The 22,061-nt window shown below is 41.6% G+C and overlaps 2 protein-coding genes across 2 annotated transcripts; both read left to right on the top strand.

The window, feature by feature from the left end:
• Window positions 1-2,054: 2,054 nt before the first annotated feature.
• Window positions 2,055-6,557, top strand: LOC141039249 (chalcone synthase 2-like). The gene is made up of 2 exons (XM_073506614.1): window positions 2,055-2,078; window positions 5,385-6,557. The coding sequence occupies exons 1-2, from the start codon at window positions 2,055-2,057 to the stop codon at window positions 6,555-6,557; spliced, it is 1,197 nt and encodes a 398-aa protein (XP_073362715.1).
• Window positions 6,558-11,584: 5,027 nt separating this feature from the next.
• LOC141026858 (chalcone synthase 2-like) lies at window positions 11,585-12,205 on the top strand. Its single transcript, XM_073503722.1, has one exon. The coding sequence runs from the start codon at window positions 11,609-11,611 to the stop codon at window positions 12,203-12,205; it is 597 nt and encodes a 198-aa protein (XP_073359823.1). The 5' UTR covers window positions 11,585-11,608.
• Window positions 12,206-22,061: the final 9,856 nt, after the last annotated feature.

Raw genomic sequence — 22,061 nt, 5'->3', positions numbered from 1 at the left:
GCTGACATCATGCTGAAGTCAGCGTGCACTGTTCTGGATAATGTTGGATTTAAATAAATAATTAAAATCAGAAAATGATTAAATCTTTAGAAAATCATATAAAATAAAGCGTAGCTCAGATGAAAATACTTTCTACATGAAAGTTGCTCAGAACGACCAGACGAATCCGGATACGCAGCACGTTCGCCCGCCACACATCCGTAGCATAGCAAACTTGTAACATTTCACCTCCGGTTCATTTGTCCGAAAACGCGAAACACCGGGGATACTTTCTCGGATGTTTCCCCCCTTCGTCGGTATCACCTCCTACCGCGCTAGGGCATACCTAGCACCGCGTTTTGCCTCCTTATGTTTTGTGATGCTTTGTTTGCTCCGTATTTACTGTTTCTTCCCCCCTCTCCTTCTTCGGTAGATTACGAGACCGACGCTGCTGCTGCCCAGTTCGACTACGGAGTTGACGACCCCTCCTTCTTGCCAGAGCAACCAGGCAAGCCCCCCCCCCCCCTTGATCACCAGATATCGCCTATTCTTCTCTATACTGCTTGCATTAGAGTAGTGTAGCATGTTACTGCTTTCCGTTAATCCTATCCTGATGCATCCTACATGCTTAGTATAGAATGCTAGTTTTCCATTAGTGGCCCTACATTCTTGTCCGTCTGCTGTGCTATACTATCGGGCCGTGATCACTTGGGCGGTGATCACGGGTATATACTTATATACTATATACATGACACCTATGGTGACTAAAGTCGGGTCGGCTCGTAGGAGTACCCGCAAGTGGATCTTCGTGGCGGAGCGACAGGGCAGGTTGAGACCACGTAGGCGAGAGGTGGTCCTGGCCCTGGACGGCGTCCGCGGTTACTTCAAAATAACACGCTTAACGAGTTCTTGGTATTTGATCTGAGTCTGGCCATTTGGTCTATACGCACTAACCAGCTACGCGGGAACAGTTATGGGCACTCGACGTCGTGGTATCAGCCGAAGCTCCCTTTGACATCAGCGACTGAGTGGCGCGCGCCGCATTGGACCGTAAGCTCGCGCTTGTATTAATTGGGCTAGGTCTGCTTCCGGCCGCGTACGCAGGTCTGCAATGGGCGATGGGCCCAGACCCCTGCGCGCATAGGGTTTAGACCGGCGTGCTGACCTCTCTGTTGAGCATAGGTGGGGCTGCGACGTGTTGATCTTCCGAGGCCGGGCATGACCCAGGAAAGTGTGTCCGGCCAAATGGGATCGAGCGTGTTGGGTTATGTGGTGCACCCCTGCAGGGAAGTTTATCTATTCGAATAGCCGTGTCCCTCGGTAAAAGGACGACCCGGAGTTGTACCTTGACCTTATGACAACTAGAACCGGATGCTTAATAAAATACACCCTTCCAAGTGCCAGATACAACCCGGTGATCGCGCTCTAACAGGGCGACGAGCAGGGGATCGCCGGGTAGGATTATGCTATGCGATGCTACTTGGAGGACTTCAATCTACTCTTTTCTACATGCTGCAAGATGGAGATGGCCAGAAGCGTAGTCTTCGACAGGATTAGCTATCCCCCTCTTATTCTGGCATTCTGTAGTTCAGCCCACTAATATGCCCCTTTACACATATACCCATGCATATGTAGTGTAGCTCCTTGCTTGCGAGTACTTTGGATGAGTACTCACGGTTGCTTCCCTCCCTCTTTTCCCCCTTTTCTTTGTACCTGGTTGTCGCAACCAGATGCTGGAGCCCAGGAGCCAGACGCCACCATCGACGACGACTCCTACGACACTGGAGGTGCCTACTACTACGTGCAGGCCGCTGACGACGACCAGCAGTAGTTAGGAGGATCCCAGGCAGGAGGCCTGCGCCTCGTTCGATCTGTATCCCAGTTTGTGCTAGCCTTCTTAAGGCAAACTTGTTTAACTTATGTCTATACTCAGATATTGTTGCTTCCGCTGACTCTTCTATAATCAAGCACTTGTATTCGAGCCCTCGAGGCCCGTGGCTTGTATTATGATGCTTGCATGATTAGTGTACGGTCAAATCGGGGGCGTCACAGCAGGTCTCTCAGGCTTCCAGACGATGATGGTGGCTTCGTCTTCGCAGGTGCCAGCGCCAGAGCTCAACGTCGAACGTCTGGAGCGCATCCGCTGGCCCAGCTTTCCTTTTTTTGAGGGCATCCGCTTGTCCAGCCGGTTCACAGCGGGCCATCGGGAGCTGGAAACCCAACCTGGACAGCCTGTTCAGCAGCCTGCTTCTCTCAGGCCCAAATGCTCGACAGTTGGGCAGGCTATGAGAAAGCCACATGATCGAGCACTAGGGTTTTTGGGCCACAGTTGCGAGCGGGCCCACTACATAGCACGGCGCTGCGCGTAGGTTTGCTTAGTTCGGGCGCCACTATATCTCACCTTCAGCGAGACAGAGGGAACCCTCGCTAAAGGCAGCCGCTAGTTGGGCGGGCCGAGGCGCGCAGGAAACAACAGCCTGAATTTCCGTTTCTTGATGGTTTTTCCGTTCATTTTATGCTTCATTTTTTTAATTTTCTTTGCACTTCCAAATATTCTGAATAAATATCTTGCAAAAATCACCCTACATAAGAACATTTAAAAATATTGACCAACATTTCAAAAAAGGATGAATATGTATAGAAAAAATGTTTATCACGTATACAGAAAATGTATACGAAAAATATAAAATGCTTATGAAAGAATTTGATGATATATTTTAAAAAAAGTAACTCAACTATTATTAAAAATGTTGAACACGTCTGTTAAAATGTTAAGCATGCATTTGGAAAATGATATATGTGTGTAGAATAAATATTCACCATATATTAAAAAATAATGAAACCAAATTTTCTAAATGCTTGAATAACATTTTTTGGAATAAATGTTGACCTTGTATTAAAAAATGTTATTCTTGTTTTTTTTTCATCCGTTACTTTTCTTTTTTCCTCTCCAATTTTTTTTCATCTTTATTCTTTCTGCATTTTTCCTTCGGTTTTATTTTTATTTTTTGTTTATTTTGTTCCATTTTAAGTTTTTATTTTTCGATTTTGTTTTGTTTATTTTGTTTTTTATTCTACAATTTTTATATGTAAAAAATATTCTTCTAATACATAATTATCTTTTCTCAACACAAGTTAAATTTTTTAATTTTTAATAAATGGTCAACATTTGTACTATACACATTTTTAACAGTTTTGAAAATATAGATCAACATTTTTCAAGTACAAGATTAACATTTCTCAAATCACATTTAACTTTTTTTCAAATGCTTAACTAATATTTCTTAAATGCATTATTTAACATTCTTTGGAACATGTTCAAAAAAAATTCTATAAACATTTTTCATTTTCAAAATGGTTGAATAACATTTTTTGGAATAAATGTTGACAGGGTATTAAAAAATGATGAAACATATTTGGTCATGTATATAAAAGTTTAATCAAGTATTTGAAAAAATGATGAACTACTATTTGAAATATGTTAAATGTGTATAGAAAAAATGTTGACCATGTATTAAAAATGTTAAAAAAATGATCATGTATATAAAAATGTTAATCAATAATTTGAAAAAATGTTGGTCAAGTATTTGAAAAAGTTTAATCAAACATTTGAAAAAATTTAAATGTGTTTAGAAAATATGTTGACCATGTGTTCAAAAAAACTTTTCATGGATTTGGGAAATGTTAATCAAGCATTTGAATAAAATGTTTAAAACCTGCATACAAAAAAGATTGACCATGTATCCAAAAATGTTAATCTTTTATTTGGAAAATGTTAATCAAGCATCTGAAAATGTTTGAAAGTGCGTATATGAAAAATGTTGACTAAATTTGGAGTTACGGTTTAGAAGATATGAGTATTTTAAAAAAACATTTGATATCTACTGCGGATTTAATGTCAGAAAAATAAGGGGGTTTACTATAAAATAGCACGACGGACTAAGAATACATATTTCTTTTATTAGTAGGTATAGATATAGATATAGATATAAATTTAGCTATAGGAGGAAGGTGGCATTATTTTTTAGCTCATGTGTTGGGACGTGGAAAGACACATATCTGGGGGTATGCTCGCTCATCCGATGTACCCTGCTTCCCCCAATTTAGCTGTTGCTTTATCGCTAACGCACATCAGCTTCCATGTGTCCGATTATTAACGGAAGACAGCAAAAAAGAATTTAAAAACAGAAATGAAAGACGTGCATCCAAGGAGAACTTCCATCTAGGCTTGGATAGTTGAGATAATGGGTCAAGTACCAGCCTCCTCAGGTCAAAGCTGCTATGATTGATGAAAACGCCAACTGGTATAGGACACTCATATATACCAAGGACGAAGGACGTTTCGGCAGGCCGGCCGGCGGGCTACTGGTGCCACTACTGTTTATTTCCTCTTTATCGTTCAAATTTTGATCGGCACTTGAAGGATGTTGCAGCCGGCCAGCCAAGTAATTGCGTCATGGAATGCCGGCGGCCATGGCGCAGCTTGCTATGGTAGCTTTTCTCGTATAACAAATAGGACGTTTCTTCTGGCTTAGCAGTAGAGATTGAGTAGTTTCTCGTACAAATATGACATTTCTTCTGGCTTAGGCTAACATCAAGTTAAACATGATGGTCTATTTGGTCTTTATATGTCATCTCTTGTTCACCATGCTATGTTATGCAAATCAAGCGGTCATGGTTTCATAATTGTAAAAGATCCTTTATATTGATGTCTAGTATTTTCTGATGAACATGGAATTTTACAGCATATTTTTTGGCTTTTGATTAACCCATCAATTAAACTTTTTTCACAATTATTTGCAAAGCATGACGCCAATGACCATTCTCATGTCTGCTTAGATGGAACTCGGCAAACATGCATGCCATGTGGCATCGCCGTTAACGGCACGTCTCGTCTACCACCCTGTGTTTGACGAGTTCTCCTTTTTACGTACTCGGCAGTAGTTGCTTTTTTGTTTTGTCGAGTTCCTGATGTTAAGAACTCAGCAATCTTAACGATTGCCGACCTGTTTGCCGCGGGCGGAACACGGCAAACTCACTGGCAGAGTTGTTTTATGTTTCTTGCTTTTAAAATTGGAAACATTGCCGCGACTGCTAAATTAAGCTGATACTTTTGTACGACATGCTCCTTAAGACGGCCATTATGGTAGATTTTCTCTAAGCTGCAGGCGTCCCATTTGAATTAAGAAAACAAACAAGCCCAGTCGTCGGTCTATTCAACTCTAGAGAAAAAATGAATCCGTTAGCAAATAATGTTCTATAAAGTGGCAGCACTCCCAGTGAGTTCTATCACCAGAGTTGAGAAATACAATCTTACGTTAAGTGCACCTGACAAACGACCCTTGCTAGCAAGCCCTTGCTACTTAGCTAGTACTCCTTGGTGCTGATCAATGGCGGCGGTGAAGTTGGAGGAAGTGAGAAGGGCACAGCAGGCGGTGGGTCTGGCGACCGTGCTGGCAATCGGCACGGCCGTCCCGGCCAACTGCGTGTACCAGGCCACCTACCCGGACTACTATTTCAGAGTCACCAAGAGCGAGCACCTCCCGGACCTCAAGGAGAAGTTTGAGAGGATGTGCGAGAAGTCCACGATCAGGAAGAGGCACATGCACCTCACCGAAGAGATCCTGAAAAAGAACCCTAGCATCTGCTCCCACATGGAGCCGTCGCTGGACACGCGCCACGACATTGTCGTCGTGGAGGTGCCCAAACTTGGGAAAGAGGCGGCAGAGAGGGCCATCAAGGAGTGGGGCCAGCCACTGTCGAAGATCACCCACGTCGTCTTCTGCACCACCTCCGGCGTGGACATGCCAGGCGCCGACTACCAGTTGACGAGGCTGCTTGGCCTCTCGCCGACGGTCAAACGCCTCATGATGTACCAGCAAGGCTGCTTTGGCGGTGCCACGGTGCTCCGCATGGCTAAAGACATCGCCGAGAACAACCGCGGCGCACGTGTGTTGGTGGTCTGCTCGGAGATTACCGCCATGGCATTCCGTGGCCCCTCCAAGTCCCATTTGGATTCGCTGGTCGGACATGCGCTCTTTGGCGATGGCGCGGCCGCTGCCATCATCGGCGCCGACCCCGACGTGCCCTTCGAGAAGCCACTCTTCCAGCTAGTATCAGCGAGCCAGACCATCCTGCCCGACTCCGAGGGTGCCATCAACGGCCACCTTACGGAGGCAGGGCTCACCATCCACCTTCTCAAGGACGTGCCCGGGCTCATCTCCGAGAACATCGAGCAAGCGCTCGAGGACGCCTTCAAGCCTCTGGGCATCCACGACTGGAACTCCATCTTCTGGATTGCACACCCTGGCGGGCCGGCGATCCTGGACATGGTTGAGGAGAAAGTTGGCCTTGACAAGGAACGCATGCGCGCCAGCCGAGAGGTCCTGTCGGAGTACGGCAATATGTCCAGCGCATGTGTCCTCTTCGTCCTCGACGTGATGCGTAAGACCTCTTCCCAGGATGGCCAAGCAACCACTGGAGAGGGTAAGGAGTGGGGTGTCCTCTTCGGCTTTGGCCCCGGCCTCACCGTCGAGACGCTCGTCCTCTACAGCGTCCCGATCACAGCCACTGCATGATCGATCAGCAAACAACACTTTATTATTTATTCGCCAACAACATAAAATCACCAGTACTACAAGTGGTTACGAGAGCGACGGTGTGATGGCTGTTCTGAGTTTCCTTTATCCCTGGTTTTCACTTTGTGTTGTGTTTCTACTGTAAGAATTGATATGCGTTTTCCTCCCCAAACCCTGTTGTATGTGCTCCTGATGTACCTCGTGTATTTTAGTAACGTTCAACATTATGTTTCTTATTAGTAATTTTATACTATAATGTATGGGTTGCACTGTTTACATCCTCAAACATGTACGGTTCAGCTGCCTGTCTCTTTTCCCTCTCACCCTCATCATTGAGCTTCTTAACCATCTATTTACTTTTGCCGCGATAACTGCATAATCCATATGTCCGGGATGCTAAAGCCATCTACGATAGAATGTTCTTAATTAGACATACTAGTTATTAACCCCGTGCACCTAGCTACAGAGGCGAGTGTTTTCAGTTGTCAAATATAGGGATATTCAGGACATTATTTTGATCAGCGTAATAGTATTTAATTTCTAATTTTGTATAGATAAAAGGATCGAGTTAAACAGCTCCATCCGTTTGTGATTGTACTGTTTGCATGCATACTCTTTTCCAGCCATCAATCGAGACACAACTATTTTTCACCCCAGGAACTTTATATTCATGAAGGTTGCTTGTGTATTGGTGGCTGTAGTTTTGCAAATGCAAAATTCGGTGGATGTATCATTTGTTATCTTTTTTTTCCCCACAAATTATGACGGACTTGGGTGTTATGGTTTAGAGATGTTGAGCATGCTCTCGATAACATCTTTACTGTTATCCTTAAGAGCATGTCACTTTTAAGATCAAATTTAGATAAGATATTCATGCAAAGTATTCTATAGGGAGTACATGTGGGCATTCATTTTCCCCTGGTAATAAGTAGTAAATCCATGCACTTTATTCATTCTGTCTGAAAAAATGCGATATTGAAACCATTTATATTACATGAAAATATATTGTCATTTTTAGTCATTTTATAGATTTTTTTTGTTAATACTCGTATCCTCAAATAGAATCATTAAACAAGCAAACATATGCAAGCAATGCAAATATAAGAGCAATCTGTCTAAACAGGACAGTCTGTAAAGGATGCAAGAAAACTCATGCTTCTCTGACTCCAAAAATTCAGAAAAATTACCACACTGTAGAAATTTTATCATATCTTATTGTGCACAAAGTTTCAACATTTTATCACATTCTTACTTTTCTAGATAATTTTTTCAACAGCGATATATTTTCTGTTTTGAAACAGCAACTCATATAGTCGCAAAATAAGCATGGCAAAGGCTATACTTGACATTTTCATTGAAATAAAAGATGCAAAAAATTATTATAGATAGCAGGAAGCAAATAAAAACAAAATAAATTGACACTCCAAGCAAAACTCATATCATGTGACGAATGAAAATATAGCCCCAAGTAAGATTACCAATAATGTTGGAGACAAAAGAGGGGATGCCTTCCGGGGCATCCCCAAGCTTAGTTGCTTGGATCTACCTTGAATATTAACTTGGGGTGCCGTGGGCATTTCTAAGATTAGGGTCTTATAACTCCTTATTCTCCTCATATCGATATCTGACAAAAACATGAAAACTTCAATCACACAAAACTTAACGGAACTTCGTGAGATAGGTTAGTATCATAAAGCAAATCATTAACTTTGGTACTGTCAAAGACAAGATTAATAATTGTTCTCACACAATGCCTACTGTACCTTCTCATTTTCACAATTTATATTGAGCAATATAAGCCACAGAAACTAGGAAACAAGCAAACTATACATTGAAAACAGAATCTGTCAAAAACAGAACAGTCCATAATGATCTGGACAACTACCATACTTCTGCTACTCCAAAAATTCTGAAAAATTAGGATAACGTAGGGAATTTGAATATATATCACCTGTAAAAACTTCAGATTAAAAGCAGGTTCCAGTGAGTTTTGAAAATTCCTGGACTTAGCGCAAAAGTTTTTGTTTTTACACAGATTAAAGTCAACTATCATCCACACTATCCCAAAGGCTTTACTTGGCACTTTATTTAAACAAAAGCAATGAAACATGATTAATACAGTAGCATAATCATATGAACAAACTAAAACAGTAGGTAAAAGTGTTGGGTTGTCTCCCAACAAGCGCTTTTCTTTAATGCCTTTTAGCTAGGCATGATGAGTTCAATGATACTCGCATACAAGATAATAATTGAAACATGTAAAAGAGCATCATGAATCACATGACAAGCAAATTTAAGCCTAACCCACTTCCTTTGCATAGGAATTTTGTGAGCAAACAATTTGTGGGAACAAGAATCAACTAGCATAGGAAGGCAAAACAAGCACAACTTCAAGATTTTCAACACATAGAGAGGAAACTTGATATTATTGTAATACCCACAAGCATATGTTCCTCTCCCATAATAATTTTCAGTACCATCATGAATGAATTCAACAATATAACTATCACATAAAGCATTCTTCTCATGATCCACAAGCATAGAAATTTTATTACTCTCCACATGAGCAAATTTATTCTCATGAATAGTAGTGGGAGCAAACTGAACAAAATAACTATCATGTGATTGAAAATTAAAATCTTGATGACAAGTTTCATGGTTATCATTATTCTTTATACCATGCATGTCATCACCATAATCTTCATAGATAGCAACTTTGTTGTCATAATCAATTGAAACCTCTTCCAAAATAGTGGATTCTCCAAATCCACTTTCATCAATATAATCATCATAAATAGGAGGCATGCTTTCATCATAATAAAATTTCTCATTAAAACATGGGGGACTGAAAATATCATCTTCATCAAACATAGCATCCCCAAGCTTATGGCTTTGCATATCACTAGCATCATGGATATTCAAATAATTCATACTAAGAACATTGCAATCATGCTCATCATTTATGCCAATTTTTTTATAGAATTCTTCTTCTATCAATTGAGCACAATTTTCCTTTCCATCATTTTCAAGAAAGACATTATAAAGATGAATAATATGATGCAACATAAATTCCATTTTCTTAGTTTTCTTTTATAAACCAAACCAGTGATAAAACAAGAAACTAAAAGATTCGATTGCAAGATCTAAAGATATACCTTCAAGCACTCACCTCCCCGGCAACGGCGCCAAAAAAGAGCTTCGTTTACGGGATGTGAGTGCCGCTTACCTAACCTCCTTGGCAACGGCGCCAGAAAAGACCTTGATGTCTACTACGCAACTTTATTCTTGTAAACTCGTGTTGGACCTCCAAGCGCAGAGTTTTGTGGGACAGTAGCAATTTTCCCTCAAGTGGATGATCTAAGGTTTATCAATCCGTGGGAGGTGTAGGATGATGATGGTCTCTCTCAAACAACCCTACAACCAAATAATAAAAAGTCTCTTGTGTCCCCAACACACCAAATACAATGGTAAATTGTATAGGTGCACTAGTTTGGCGAAGAGATGGTAATAAAAGCGTAGTAATGATAGTTGATATTGATTTTTGTGATAGGAACAATAAAAAACAGCAAGGTAGAAATTGATAAAACAAAGCACGAAGGGTATTGCAATGCTTGAAAATGAGGCCTAGGGTCCGTACTTTCGCTAGTGCAATCTCTCAACAATGCTAAACTAATTGGATCATATAATCATCCCTCAACGTGCGATGAAGAATCACTTCAAAGTTCTTATCCAGTGGAGAACATAACAATAATTTTTTTGTAGGGTACGAAACCACCTTAGAGTTATTCTTTCCATTCGATCTATTCAATAGTTCGTACTAAAATAACACAAAATTATTCTTTCCGTTCAATCTATCCAAGAGTTCGTACTAAAATAACACCATATGATACGCAACAACCAACTCTAATGTCACCTAGATACTCCAATGTCACCACAAGTATCCATGAGTTAATTATACGATACACATCAAACAATTTCAGATTTATAATACTAGATCCAACACAAAGAACCTTAAAGAGTTCCCGAAGACTTCTACCAGAGAAACAAAGACGAGAACATGCATCAAACCATATGCATAGATTACCCCAATGTCACCTCGGGAATCCATGAGTTGAGTGCCAAAACATATACCAAGCGAATCAATATGATACCCCATAGTCGCCACGGATATTCATAGCAAGACATACATCAAGTGCTCTCAAATCCATAAAAATATTCAATCCGATAAAACAAAATCTCAAAGGGAAAACTCAATTCATCACAACAAGATAGAGAGGGAGAAACACCATATGATCCAACTATATTAACAAAGCCCGCGATACATCAAGATCGTGCCATCTCAAGAACACGAGAGAGAGATTAAACACATAGCTACTGGTACAGACCCTCAGCCCCGAGGGTGGACTACTCCCTTCTCATCGTGGTGGCCGCCGGGATGATGAAGATTGCCACCGACGAAGATTCCCCTCCGTCGGAGTGCCGGAACGGGGTCAAGATTGGTTTTTCGTGGCTACAGAGGCTTGCAGCGGCGTTACTTCTGATCTAGGGTTACCCAGAGGGTTTTTGGAATATTTGACAACTTATAGGGCGAAGAGGCGGTGTGGGAGGCCACCGAGGTGGGCACAACCCACCAGGGCGCGCCTGGGCGCCCAGACGAGCCCAGGTGGGTTGTGCCCCCCTCCAGGCACCCCCCGGGTACTTCTCTGGCAATCCTGGGTGTTCTGATTCATAAAAATTCTCGAAAAAGTTTCACTGTGTTTGAAATCCGTTTGATATTGATATCATGCGAAGTAAAAAACAAGGAAAAAACAGCAACTGGCACTGGGCACTATGTCAATAGGTTAGTCCCAAAAAATGATATAAAGTTGCTACAAAATGATTGCAAAACATCGAAGAATGATAATATAATAGCATGGAACCATCAAAATTATAGATACATTGGAGACGTATCAGCTGGCTGGCGGCGTCGCGGTGTTCGGCGCAGCGGGGGGAAGAAGAACTGAGATTGGAAAACTCTAAGTGTGTTGGTGGTCTGCTCAGAGATTACCGCCATGGCATTCCTTGGCCCCTCCAAGTCCCATTTGGATTCGCTGGTTGGACATGCGCTCTTTGGCGATGGCGCGGCCGCTGCCATCATCGGCACCGACCCCGACGTGCCCTTCGAGAAGCCACTCTTCCAGCTGGTATCAGCGAGCCAGACCATCCTGCCCGACTCCGAGGGTGCCATCAACGGCCACCTTACAGAGGCAGGGCTCACCATCCACCTTCTCAAGGACGTGCCCGGGCTCATCTCCAAGAACATCGAGCAAGCGCTCGAGGACGCCTTCAAGCCTCTGGGCATCCACGACTGGAACTCCATCTTCTGGATTGCACACCCTGGCGGGCCGGCGATCCTGGACATGGTTGAGGAGAAAGTTGGCCTTGACAAGGAACGCATGCGCGCCAGCCGAGAGGTCCTGTCGAAGTACGACAATATGTCCAGCGCATGTGTCCTCTTCGTCCTCGACGTGATGCGTAAGACCTCTTCGCAGGATGGCCAAGCAACTACTGGAGAGGGTAAGGAGTGGGGTGTCCTCTTCGGCTTTGGCCCCGGCCTCACCGTCGAGACGCTCGTCCTCTACAGCGTCCCGATCACAGCCACTACATGATCGATCAGCAAACGACACTTTATTATTTATTCGCCAACAACATAAAATCACCAGTACTACAAGTGGTTACGAGAGCGACGGTGTGATGGCTGTTCTGAGTTTCCTTTATCACTGGTTTTCACTTTTTGTTGTGTTTCTACTGTAAGAATTCATATGTGTTTTCCTCCCCAAACCCTGTTGTATGTGCTCCTGATGTACCTCGTGTATTTTAGTAACGTTTAGCATTATGTTTCTTATTAGTAATTTTATGTAATGTATGGGTTGCAGTGTCCACATCCTCAAACATGTACGGTTCAGTTGCCTGTCTCTTTTCCCTCTCATCATGATCATTGAGCTTCTTAACCATCTATTTACTTTTGCCACGATTACTGCATACTAGTTATTAACCCCTTAGTGTTTTCGGTTTTCAAATATAGGGACATTCAAGACACTATTTTGACCAGTGTAATAGTATTTAATTTCTAATTTTGTATAAATAAAAGGATCGAGTTAAATAGCTGCAACCATTTGTGATTGTACTGTTTGCATGTATACTCTTTTCCAACCATCAATCGAGACACAACTATTTTTCACCCCAGGAACTTTATGTTTATAATAAATGTAACAATGTTCCATATTCATGAAGGTTGCTTGTGTATTGGTGGTTGTAGTTTTGCAAATGCTAAATTTGGTGGATGTATCATTTGTTATCCTTTTTTCGACAAATTATGACGGAGTTTGGTGTTATGGTTTAGAGATGTTGAGCATGCTCTCGATAACATCTTTACTGTTATCTTTAAGATTATGTCATTTTTAAAATCAAATTTACATAAGATATTCATGCAAAGTGTTCTATAGGGAGTACATGTGGGCATTCATTTCCCCTGGTAATAAATAGTGAATCCATGCACTTTATTCATTCTGTCTGAAAAAATGCGATATTGGAACCATTTATATTAAATGAAAATATATTGTCATTTTTTAGAGTTTTTTTTTGTTAAAATTCATCAGATAGGGGACCTGATTTTTATGATTAAATTTCTATGAAAAACCTATTGAGGAAAAACAGGGAATTCTAATTATTTTCCATTGAAAACACACAAGTCATATCGGTTCATGACATGGATAATTGTGTGTGTGCATGAGATCTTTCTCACAAATGATAAATGGAAGGCTGAATATTGTAACCTTGTAGCGGTATATTAGCATGGAAATTTGAGCACATGATGATTTTAGTACAATTTGCACTATTCTCCTATCAATGGCATAAGTAGATATATGTGTAGTTATCATACCTTGTGCCAAAGTATCGACAAATCCCATGTGTAGGAGATATGCCCTAGAGGCAATAATAAATGATATTATTTATCTCCGAGTTCATAATTATGTTTATGTTCCATGCTATAACTGCTATGGTTCTCGAGTCTGCAATAACGATGAGGCTCGGAGGAAGACTCATATGCACGTGTGGAATAATAAACGATAAAATGTATTCCTAGTCTGGCCTCTAAGACTAGCTCAAGTGTTGCATGATGGTTATGTTTTCCTGATCATGGGCATGTCTATGTCAGCAACCTTGAGGGCACAATGTTAAGAGAACATTTGTGTTGAATTGACCCGGCATGATGTTATGCTAAGAGATTTATTCGTCACAAGTTAATGGTACATAACACAGAGATGGTTAACGTTTGCATGATTCCTTAGACCATGAGAGTATCGAGTTTCTTCATGCTTGCTTCATGAACTTTGGGGTTTGTTAAACGTCATCCGTAACTGGATGGCTATTACGGCGGCTTACGGGTTCATGGGAAAGTATGTTAAGTAACTTGATAGCTCGAGATTGGGATTTTCTCCTCCGACGATGGAGAGATATACTCGGGCCCTCTCGGTGTTACAGTGTCCATCATTGTCTGGCCAGACACTTTGTGATTTGATCACGGGGATGCCGGAACACGAAACGAGAAAAGAGAACAAAACCGGTAACGAGGTAACTAGCATAGTGGACAAGTTGTTGATCCACGGGAATGCCAACATGTCTCACCTCGAGTATTTGTAACATATCGCGAAGCAACAGGAATAGCACACGGCAACTGGAGCTTCACTCGAATATTCATTCGTGTGGGTATAGGGGTCAATATGGGTGTCCACGGCTCCGATGTTGATCATTGATCGGAAGGGGTTCCAGGTCATGTCTATACTTCACCGAACCTATAGGGTCACACGCTTAAGGGTCATCTATCTGCTGAATACTAGACAGCGAGTCTGAGAGAAAATCACCGAAAAAGTTTCGGACACCGAAAAGTTTCGGACAGCGGAATTATACCGCAAAGAGAGGTCATCGGATAAGTTTCGATGATACCGAAAAGTTGTTTCGGGATACACCATTAAGTCAAATTGATTTCGGCACATGCCTGATAATTCTTGGAGGATGCCAGAATCATTCTGGAAGCTTTTTGGAATTTTCTGAGATAAAAACCGGAAATGTTCCGGAGCTGCCGGAGCCACTTCAGATGCTTTTCGCAGATGAAAATCACTAAACCGGAATTGTTTCGGAACGCGTTGAAAATAATTTTGGTGGGTACTAGAAATGTTCTAAGCCCACATAAATATTTTCAGTTCGAACAGACGCTGAAAAATGTCGTCGTGAATAGTGAAAGTGCTTTTTGGGATATTTTATGGTGAGTCACCTTTTGGGATAGCTCCAAAAGGCTTCTAGAAGGGCTTGGGGGCCAAGCATGCTCCTCATGGGGGTCCCCCAAGGGGGTTGGCCAGGCCACATGTGTGGGGCTCCATGGAGCTCCACTTCACTCCCCATTATGCCCTTCATGTGTGACATTTGCATGGGCATTTTTGGTTTTTGTGAGCCATCCCTACCCCTTGGCTTTCTTATAAATAGAGGAGGAGTGGGCAGCCCAAACCTCATCCTTTCTCATATACAAGTGCCATGCAATGATCTGGCTTCTCTCTCCCACCCCGCGAAATAGTTTCGTAGAGCTGAAAGGCTGTCTGGGTTCCGGCAGGAACTAGTTCTGGACGGCGAAGCCCTGCCGGATAGATGACACCGTATGTGTGCAACTCTGTAGAGAGACCGTAGTTTCGGTCTTAGTTCATGAGTGCCTCCCGAAGGGCTGTCCATGTGACCGTCCGAGTTTCGAAGGTCCTCCCGAAGGGCTGTCCGAGTGACCGTTCGAGTTTCGAAGGTCCTCCGAAGGGCTGTCCGCGACATCATCCGGGGGGCTGTTCGACCGCCTCCCGGAGGGCTGTCTGAGGAGCAGCTGAGGGTATACATCCTCGCGGTTGGGAGGTTGTAAATCCTAGCTGCGGGGATCTGCACCGCCGATCGTCATCGACTCTACTTCCCGCTGCGCTACGAGTCGGTAACGAAAAAGATCTAACCATGTATGCAGTCTCCATAGTGGTCCTGGGCTGGTGCGTAGGTCGGAAAATTTTTTTTTTCTGCTGCGTTACCCTACAGTGGCATCTAGAGCCGTGCTATGCGTAGATGCAGGTTTCGATCTAGAATACATGGAGATGTATGGGTATTGCATAATATAATTAGGTAGTAGATGAGATCTATTGCTGAAAATTATTTATGCGGGTGACAGATGAAATCTGTTACCCGAGGTTCTTGTTGCTTCCCTAGAATTTGCGTTTGCTCAACCTCGAGACAGCATGGTGGAATTTGACAAAGTTCTGGCAATCCGTGATCCTGATTGATCATGGAAGTGCTATCAGTTCTTTGGGTTCTGCCGTAGTCAAAAGAAAGATGAAATTCGCAGATGAAAGGGCATTGCAGATATGATCTGCACGGGGGTCATGCGTATGACGAAGTTTAGTATGGGGCTCAAGATTTAATTATCTCGTGTTTCATACACCCCGAGATGTTAATCTAGCAACTTGAATAATCATACTTGATGATAAAATGTTGGTAGCTGCGGTTTAAGTCAAAACCTTAGAAGCCACGTAAAATAAATTTTGCATAAACCGATTAGAGGCGTCTAACTTGGTTTTGCAGGATGTGCATGTGATGTGGTATAGCAGTGCTCATACTAATTCGATTATGTATGAGACGACTATATGATGTAATTTGATTAGCATGACCTGCGTGTCATGATTCGGCATGATGGCTGGAGCCATATGATTGCACTTTAATGACCTGCGTGTCAACCTTGTTGTAATGCATTATTTTGTTAGCTATAGAGATAGCAATATTATCTGGTGCATCGACAAGGTGGTGGCAATCTTCGCGAAGGTGAACACTGACGCGAATGCCGAAGACGAAGAAATGAAAGACTTCTCCGTCAGAAAGGGCTATACCATATCATGCTATTATGAATTGCCTGAGATGTTTATCCCTTATGATGCACCCTTCTTGATTGCGCGGTAGTCGCTTTTTATTAGGGTGATCTCTCACTTAAAATATCAAAGTAGTTAGTGTTCACCCAAGTGTAGCACCGTCTGAAATTCGTATCTTTTCGGGGTGCGCCATGTACACATGAGCACGAACGAATCGAGAGGAATGAGGCGGGTGAGGTCAGACCTCGCAGCAAGATCACTTGGTTGTCTTTGACGTTCAGGCAGGAGAGTCCTGAGCTCGGAACACGCCCATCGAAAGATGAACAAGAATCACATAGAGATGTGATCGGCAAGTTGACCTACCGATTGAAATTCGTGTCATCAGTGATGAACCCGTCAATGGCATCGAATAGAAATATGGATCTTGAATCACTCTAAATCAATTATGAGAGATATTGATTTGAGTGAGAGCGCACTGTTGAATTAACATGTTTAATTCTCGGTGCAATTAATTATGAACACTGTTTAAGTGTTTCTTGCATAATAGTTGTAGAATAATGGCTCGCATTTCCACCTTCCCTATTAAAATTGAATAGCTGTTAAATATCTGGTTAAAACATTACGATTGGTAACGTAACATGAGGATTGTCCTCAAAAGTGCCGAGAAGGACTTTGTCCTATCGCATGCTTTCCGTATCCTCCCGCTAATGCTATGGATCATGTGACTCTCGTCCTTCGATCCAAAAGCTAGAATTCTGTTACGGTCAAGTGGAATATGTTTGCTTCCATGAAACCCAAACTTCGAAAGTTGGGATAGTTATATGATATTCATGGAACTGAAAATTATTTTCAGATACAAACAAAGCAATGTTTGTTTGCAAGTATTAGTAAAAGTGTTTACTATGCATTTGACTGTTGGGAAAGGGATCCAGAAGAACGCCTGTCATATAATGAAAGGTGAATAAAACAACAACTTAAAGAGAAAGGAAGTGTCCAAAGGGTGTTAGTATGACTTACACGCATAGGAAGTCCGGGGCTAATGCCACTCTTAAGTTGGGTGCTTCTTCTAAGAGTAGGAGAAATACTAAAAGTTAAACTGCTAGAAGTATAAAGGCAAAAGGAAAGAAGACTGGAATATCCAGCTCATGTATGAATGTCATACAAGTTTTTGATGTATAGAAGGCTGGTCAAAGATATAGTTCTTGCGAATTATGGTTAAACATGTTAATCACTAATTCTTGGTTATTGTGAGTTCATCACAAAAATGCCCGCTCGATTGCATTCTGTTGCAACTCGATGTAAGAACTACTATGGCCTGAAAGACTAGCTAGAAATGAGGTTAAGGTATACACAGGGAACATAGTAAATGTTACTATACCTTCCATCGGTGTATTGCCCTCTGTATTTATTTTCATAATTCATTTAGAGTTTTACAAACTCTATCCCATTGCATAAGGTGTCTTGCAAGAAGGTTGTTCATAAGAGAACTTTTTATGTTCGATGTTATGAATAACACAAGGGCCATACTTTCATTATGAATGAGATGTATGTTATGAATATTGATAATAACACAATACCTCTGGGTTTACTTTCATAATTCATTTTAGAGTTTCATACACTCTAGCCCATTGCACAATGTTTGTTGCAAAAGAGTTGTTCATAAAAACAACAATTGTTGTTAAGTATTATGAATAACATAAGGGCCATACTTCCATCATCGATGGGACGTATGTTATGAATATTGAGGGTAATATGATACATCTATAACACGGACGCTAAATGTCGCAAGACTAAAATAATACCACACAAGTGTGGCACTACATTTGGTCACATTGGAGAAACCCGCATGGAAAATTCCATTATGATGGATTTTGAAGTATTTTTGATTTTGAATCATCTGACACTTGCAACTTTCCTCTGAAAAGTGAAGTGACTAAAATACCGTTCACAGGCCATAAGGAACGAACAACAAACTTATTAGTGATCATACATTTGATGTGTGTAGTCCGATAAGTGTTGTTAGTGGTGGATTTATTTATCTTCAGAAATGAGTCAAGTAGATATATGGATATTTACTTGATGAGACGTAAGTCTGGATCTTCTGAAATCATTCGAAAGGTTCTCATAAATGAAGTAGAAGTTATTGTAACAAGAAAATTATGTTTCTGCAATTTGATTGCACAAAGCAATATTTGAGTTACATGTTTAGCGAATGTCTGATGAGTTGTGAAAGGGGTTTCATAAACTTGCACCTCCCGGAACACCACTGCAAGTGGAAAGTCCGTGGAGATGTAATCAAACCATTTATGAGATGGTAAGGTCAAAGATGACATAAATAAATTTGCCATTATCCTTTTAAAGTGATGCTTTAGAGACTGCGGCTTTTACACTGAAAAGAGCTACATCGGGTCTGTTGAAATGAAGCCATGGTATGGTACGCCCAACCATGTTATATCTTTTCTTAACATTTGGAATATGGGGCTTGTGCAAAAGGTTACAAACCTATTCCAAATCAGACAAGTGCTACTTTGTAGGTTATACCAAAATGTTGGGTATTCCTCCCTCACTATACCGAGGCAAACAGTTTTGCCGCGAAACGGTGTGCTTTTAAAGAGAATGGTTCTTTCAAAAAGGTGAGTGGGAGAATAGTGCAACTCGACGAGATAAACAGTATCTACGTCATCAAATCAAAGGAAAGAGACCTTGGAAGTGATTCCAGAGTTTCCTACTGCGACTGATACGGAAGTCTCTACAATAAAATATATGAACTTCGGTCGAACTTGCAGCTGAACCACGTAGGCAAGGCTCGTGCAAACCTCTCAGGTGCGCAAACGAGATATTGTTGTTAGACAACATTATACCTACGATACACAAGGAAGCGTTGATGGGCCCTGACTCCGGAATTGGCTAAATGCCAATACAACCCGAGTTAGTTTCCATATAAGTGATTCAAGATTAAAACCTTGATACACCTTTCGGAAGACTTCGAGTCTAACGAATATTTATGGAACTTAAAACTGATACGGATAAAATGTTTTATCCATAAAGCTCGACTTGTTTAAATAACAAGTTCAAGAGTTGACTACGATGAGGTTGTTTTCATCGTAGCGATGCTTAAAGTCGGTTCTGGTTGAACTAGCAATTAATACATATTTCAATCATGAGATATGAAACATGGATGATAAAAGGATTTCCATCTGATGGAAATGAAAGCTAGGACTTGTATATGATACATTCCAAAGTAATTTGTCGATCCAGAGGATGCTAGTAGGTATGCAAACTTCAGAGTTCCAGCAATGGACAGAAGAGAGCAAAATGGAGTTGGAATCTTCGTGTTTTGATGAAATGGTCAAAGGGGTTTTGACTTCATCAATGGGTAACGAAGATGCTTGTAATTCAAGAAAGTAAGTGGGAGCGTAATAATATTTCTAAAAAGCTTATGTGCTTGGCACATTGGTAATTGGAAATAAATTTCTTGACACGAATTAGGACTTCATTTGAAAATAGTTTTTCGATGAAGTGCTTAGGCTTAATAGCCTCAATATTAGGCATGATGATCTATGGAGATAGATTTACCTTATGGGGCTAAGCAATGAATACATATTGACAAGATGCTAAAACCTTTTAGCATTTAAAACGCCAAGGAGTGATTCTTGCCAAAGTCACATGGAAAGAGTTTTTGCAAGACTCGGTGTCCCAAAACACTGATGAGTAAAATACATGATGTAGATTCCACACACTTTTGTGTTTGGATTAATCATGTATTCCATGGTATGTAAAACAACCAGATATGTCCGATACTCCCAAGGTGTTGCGAGTATGGATACCAAAGTGATCAAATTACTGATCATGGGACAACAGTGAAAGATGTCACAGAGTACTAGAGTAAGTACTGATGACATGGTTTTCTCGCAAGCAGAGATCATGAAGAGTTCGTTGTAAAATGTTACATCGATACAGTCTTCATCTTTTCTCCATGCGATTTTCGATTTAAACTAAGAGTTTTGTGTAACACACAATGTGGTGGCACAGTTAGTTGGAATTTGTTCAAACTAGTTACTGTGGCGAATTCTATAACAAGGGCTAAGTATGTTGACGCTTTAGAAGCGACAAAGAAGATGTTGAATCATATAGTTCATTCATGAACTTAGTATAGTTCCAAGATGGCTTTTGACAATGGGACACTACTGCAGGTAGTTGCTCCATAACTCAGTCTGAGGAATCCAGGTTCGACCTGTGATTCACATACATACAAAGCCAAGTCCACATAAAATATGAATTTTGTGAAAACGTGAAAACGCGAGGACATGCAAAGATACACAAGGAACTGAAGTCGTCAGATCCGTTGGACATCAGGCTATACCACAAGCGAATCATAGTTACACCGGTGTGCCACAGGTGTGAAGTGCATTAGCATAAGCTAGATTATTGACTCTAGTGCAAGTGGGAGTCTGTAGGAGATATGCCCTAGAGGCAATAATAAATGATATTATTTATCTCCGAGTTCATAATTATGTTTATGTTCCATGCTATAACTGCTATGGTTCTCGAGTCTGCAATAACCACGAGGCTCGGAGGAAGACTCATATGCACGTGTGGAATAATAAACGGTAAAAATGTATTCCTAGTCTGGCCTCTAAGACTAGCTCAAGTGTTGCATGATGGTTATGTTTTCCTGATCATGGGCATGTCTATGTCAGCAACCTTGATGGCACAATGTTAAGAGAACATTTGTGTTGAATCGACCCGGCATGATGTTATGCTAAGAGATTCATTCGTCACAAGTTAATGGTACATAACACAGAGATGGTTAACGTTTGCATGATTCCTTAGACCATGAGAGTATCGAGTTTCTTCATGCTTGCTTCATGAACTTTGGGGTTTGTTAAACGTCATCCGTAACTGGATGGCTATTACGGCGGCTTACGGGTTCATGGGAAAGTATGTTAAGTAACTTGATAGCTCGAGATTGGGATTTGCTCCTCCGACGATGGAGAGATATACTCGGGCCCTCTCGGTGTTACAGTGTCCATCATTGTCTGGCCAGACACTTTGTGATTTGACCACGGGGATGCCGGAACATGAAACGAGAAAAGAGAACAAAACCGGTAACGAGGTAACTAGCATAGTGGACAAGTTGTTGATCCACGGGAATGCCAACATGTCTCACCTCGGGTATTTGTAACATATCGCGAAGCAACAGGAATAGCACACGGCAACTGGAGGTTCACTCGAATATTCATTCGTATGGGTATAGGGGTCAATATGGGTGTCCACGGCTTCGATGTTGATCATTGATCGGAAGGGGTTCCAGGTCATGTCTATACTTCACCGAACCTATAGGGTCACACGCTTAAGGGTCATCTATCTGCTGAATACTAGACAGGGAGTCTGAGAGCAAATCACCGAAAAAGTTTCGGACACCGAAAAGTTTCGGACAGCGGAATCGTACCGCAGAGAGAGGTCATCGGATAAGTTTCGATGATACCGAAAAGTTGTTTCGGGATACACCATTAAGTCAAATTGGTTTCGGCACATGCCTGATAATTCTTGGAGGATGCCAGAATCATTCTGGAAGCTT

This window comes from Aegilops tauschii, chromosome 1 (genome assembly GCF_002575655.3).
Source record: "Aegilops tauschii subsp. strangulata cultivar AL8/78 chromosome 1, Aet v6.0, whole genome shotgun sequence".
In the NCBI taxonomy this organism is placed as follows: Eukaryota; Viridiplantae; Streptophyta; class Magnoliopsida; order Poales; family Poaceae; genus Aegilops; species Aegilops tauschii.
The sequence above is the reverse complement of the archived record's forward strand: the minus strand, read 5'-3'. Positions and strand labels throughout refer to the sequence as shown.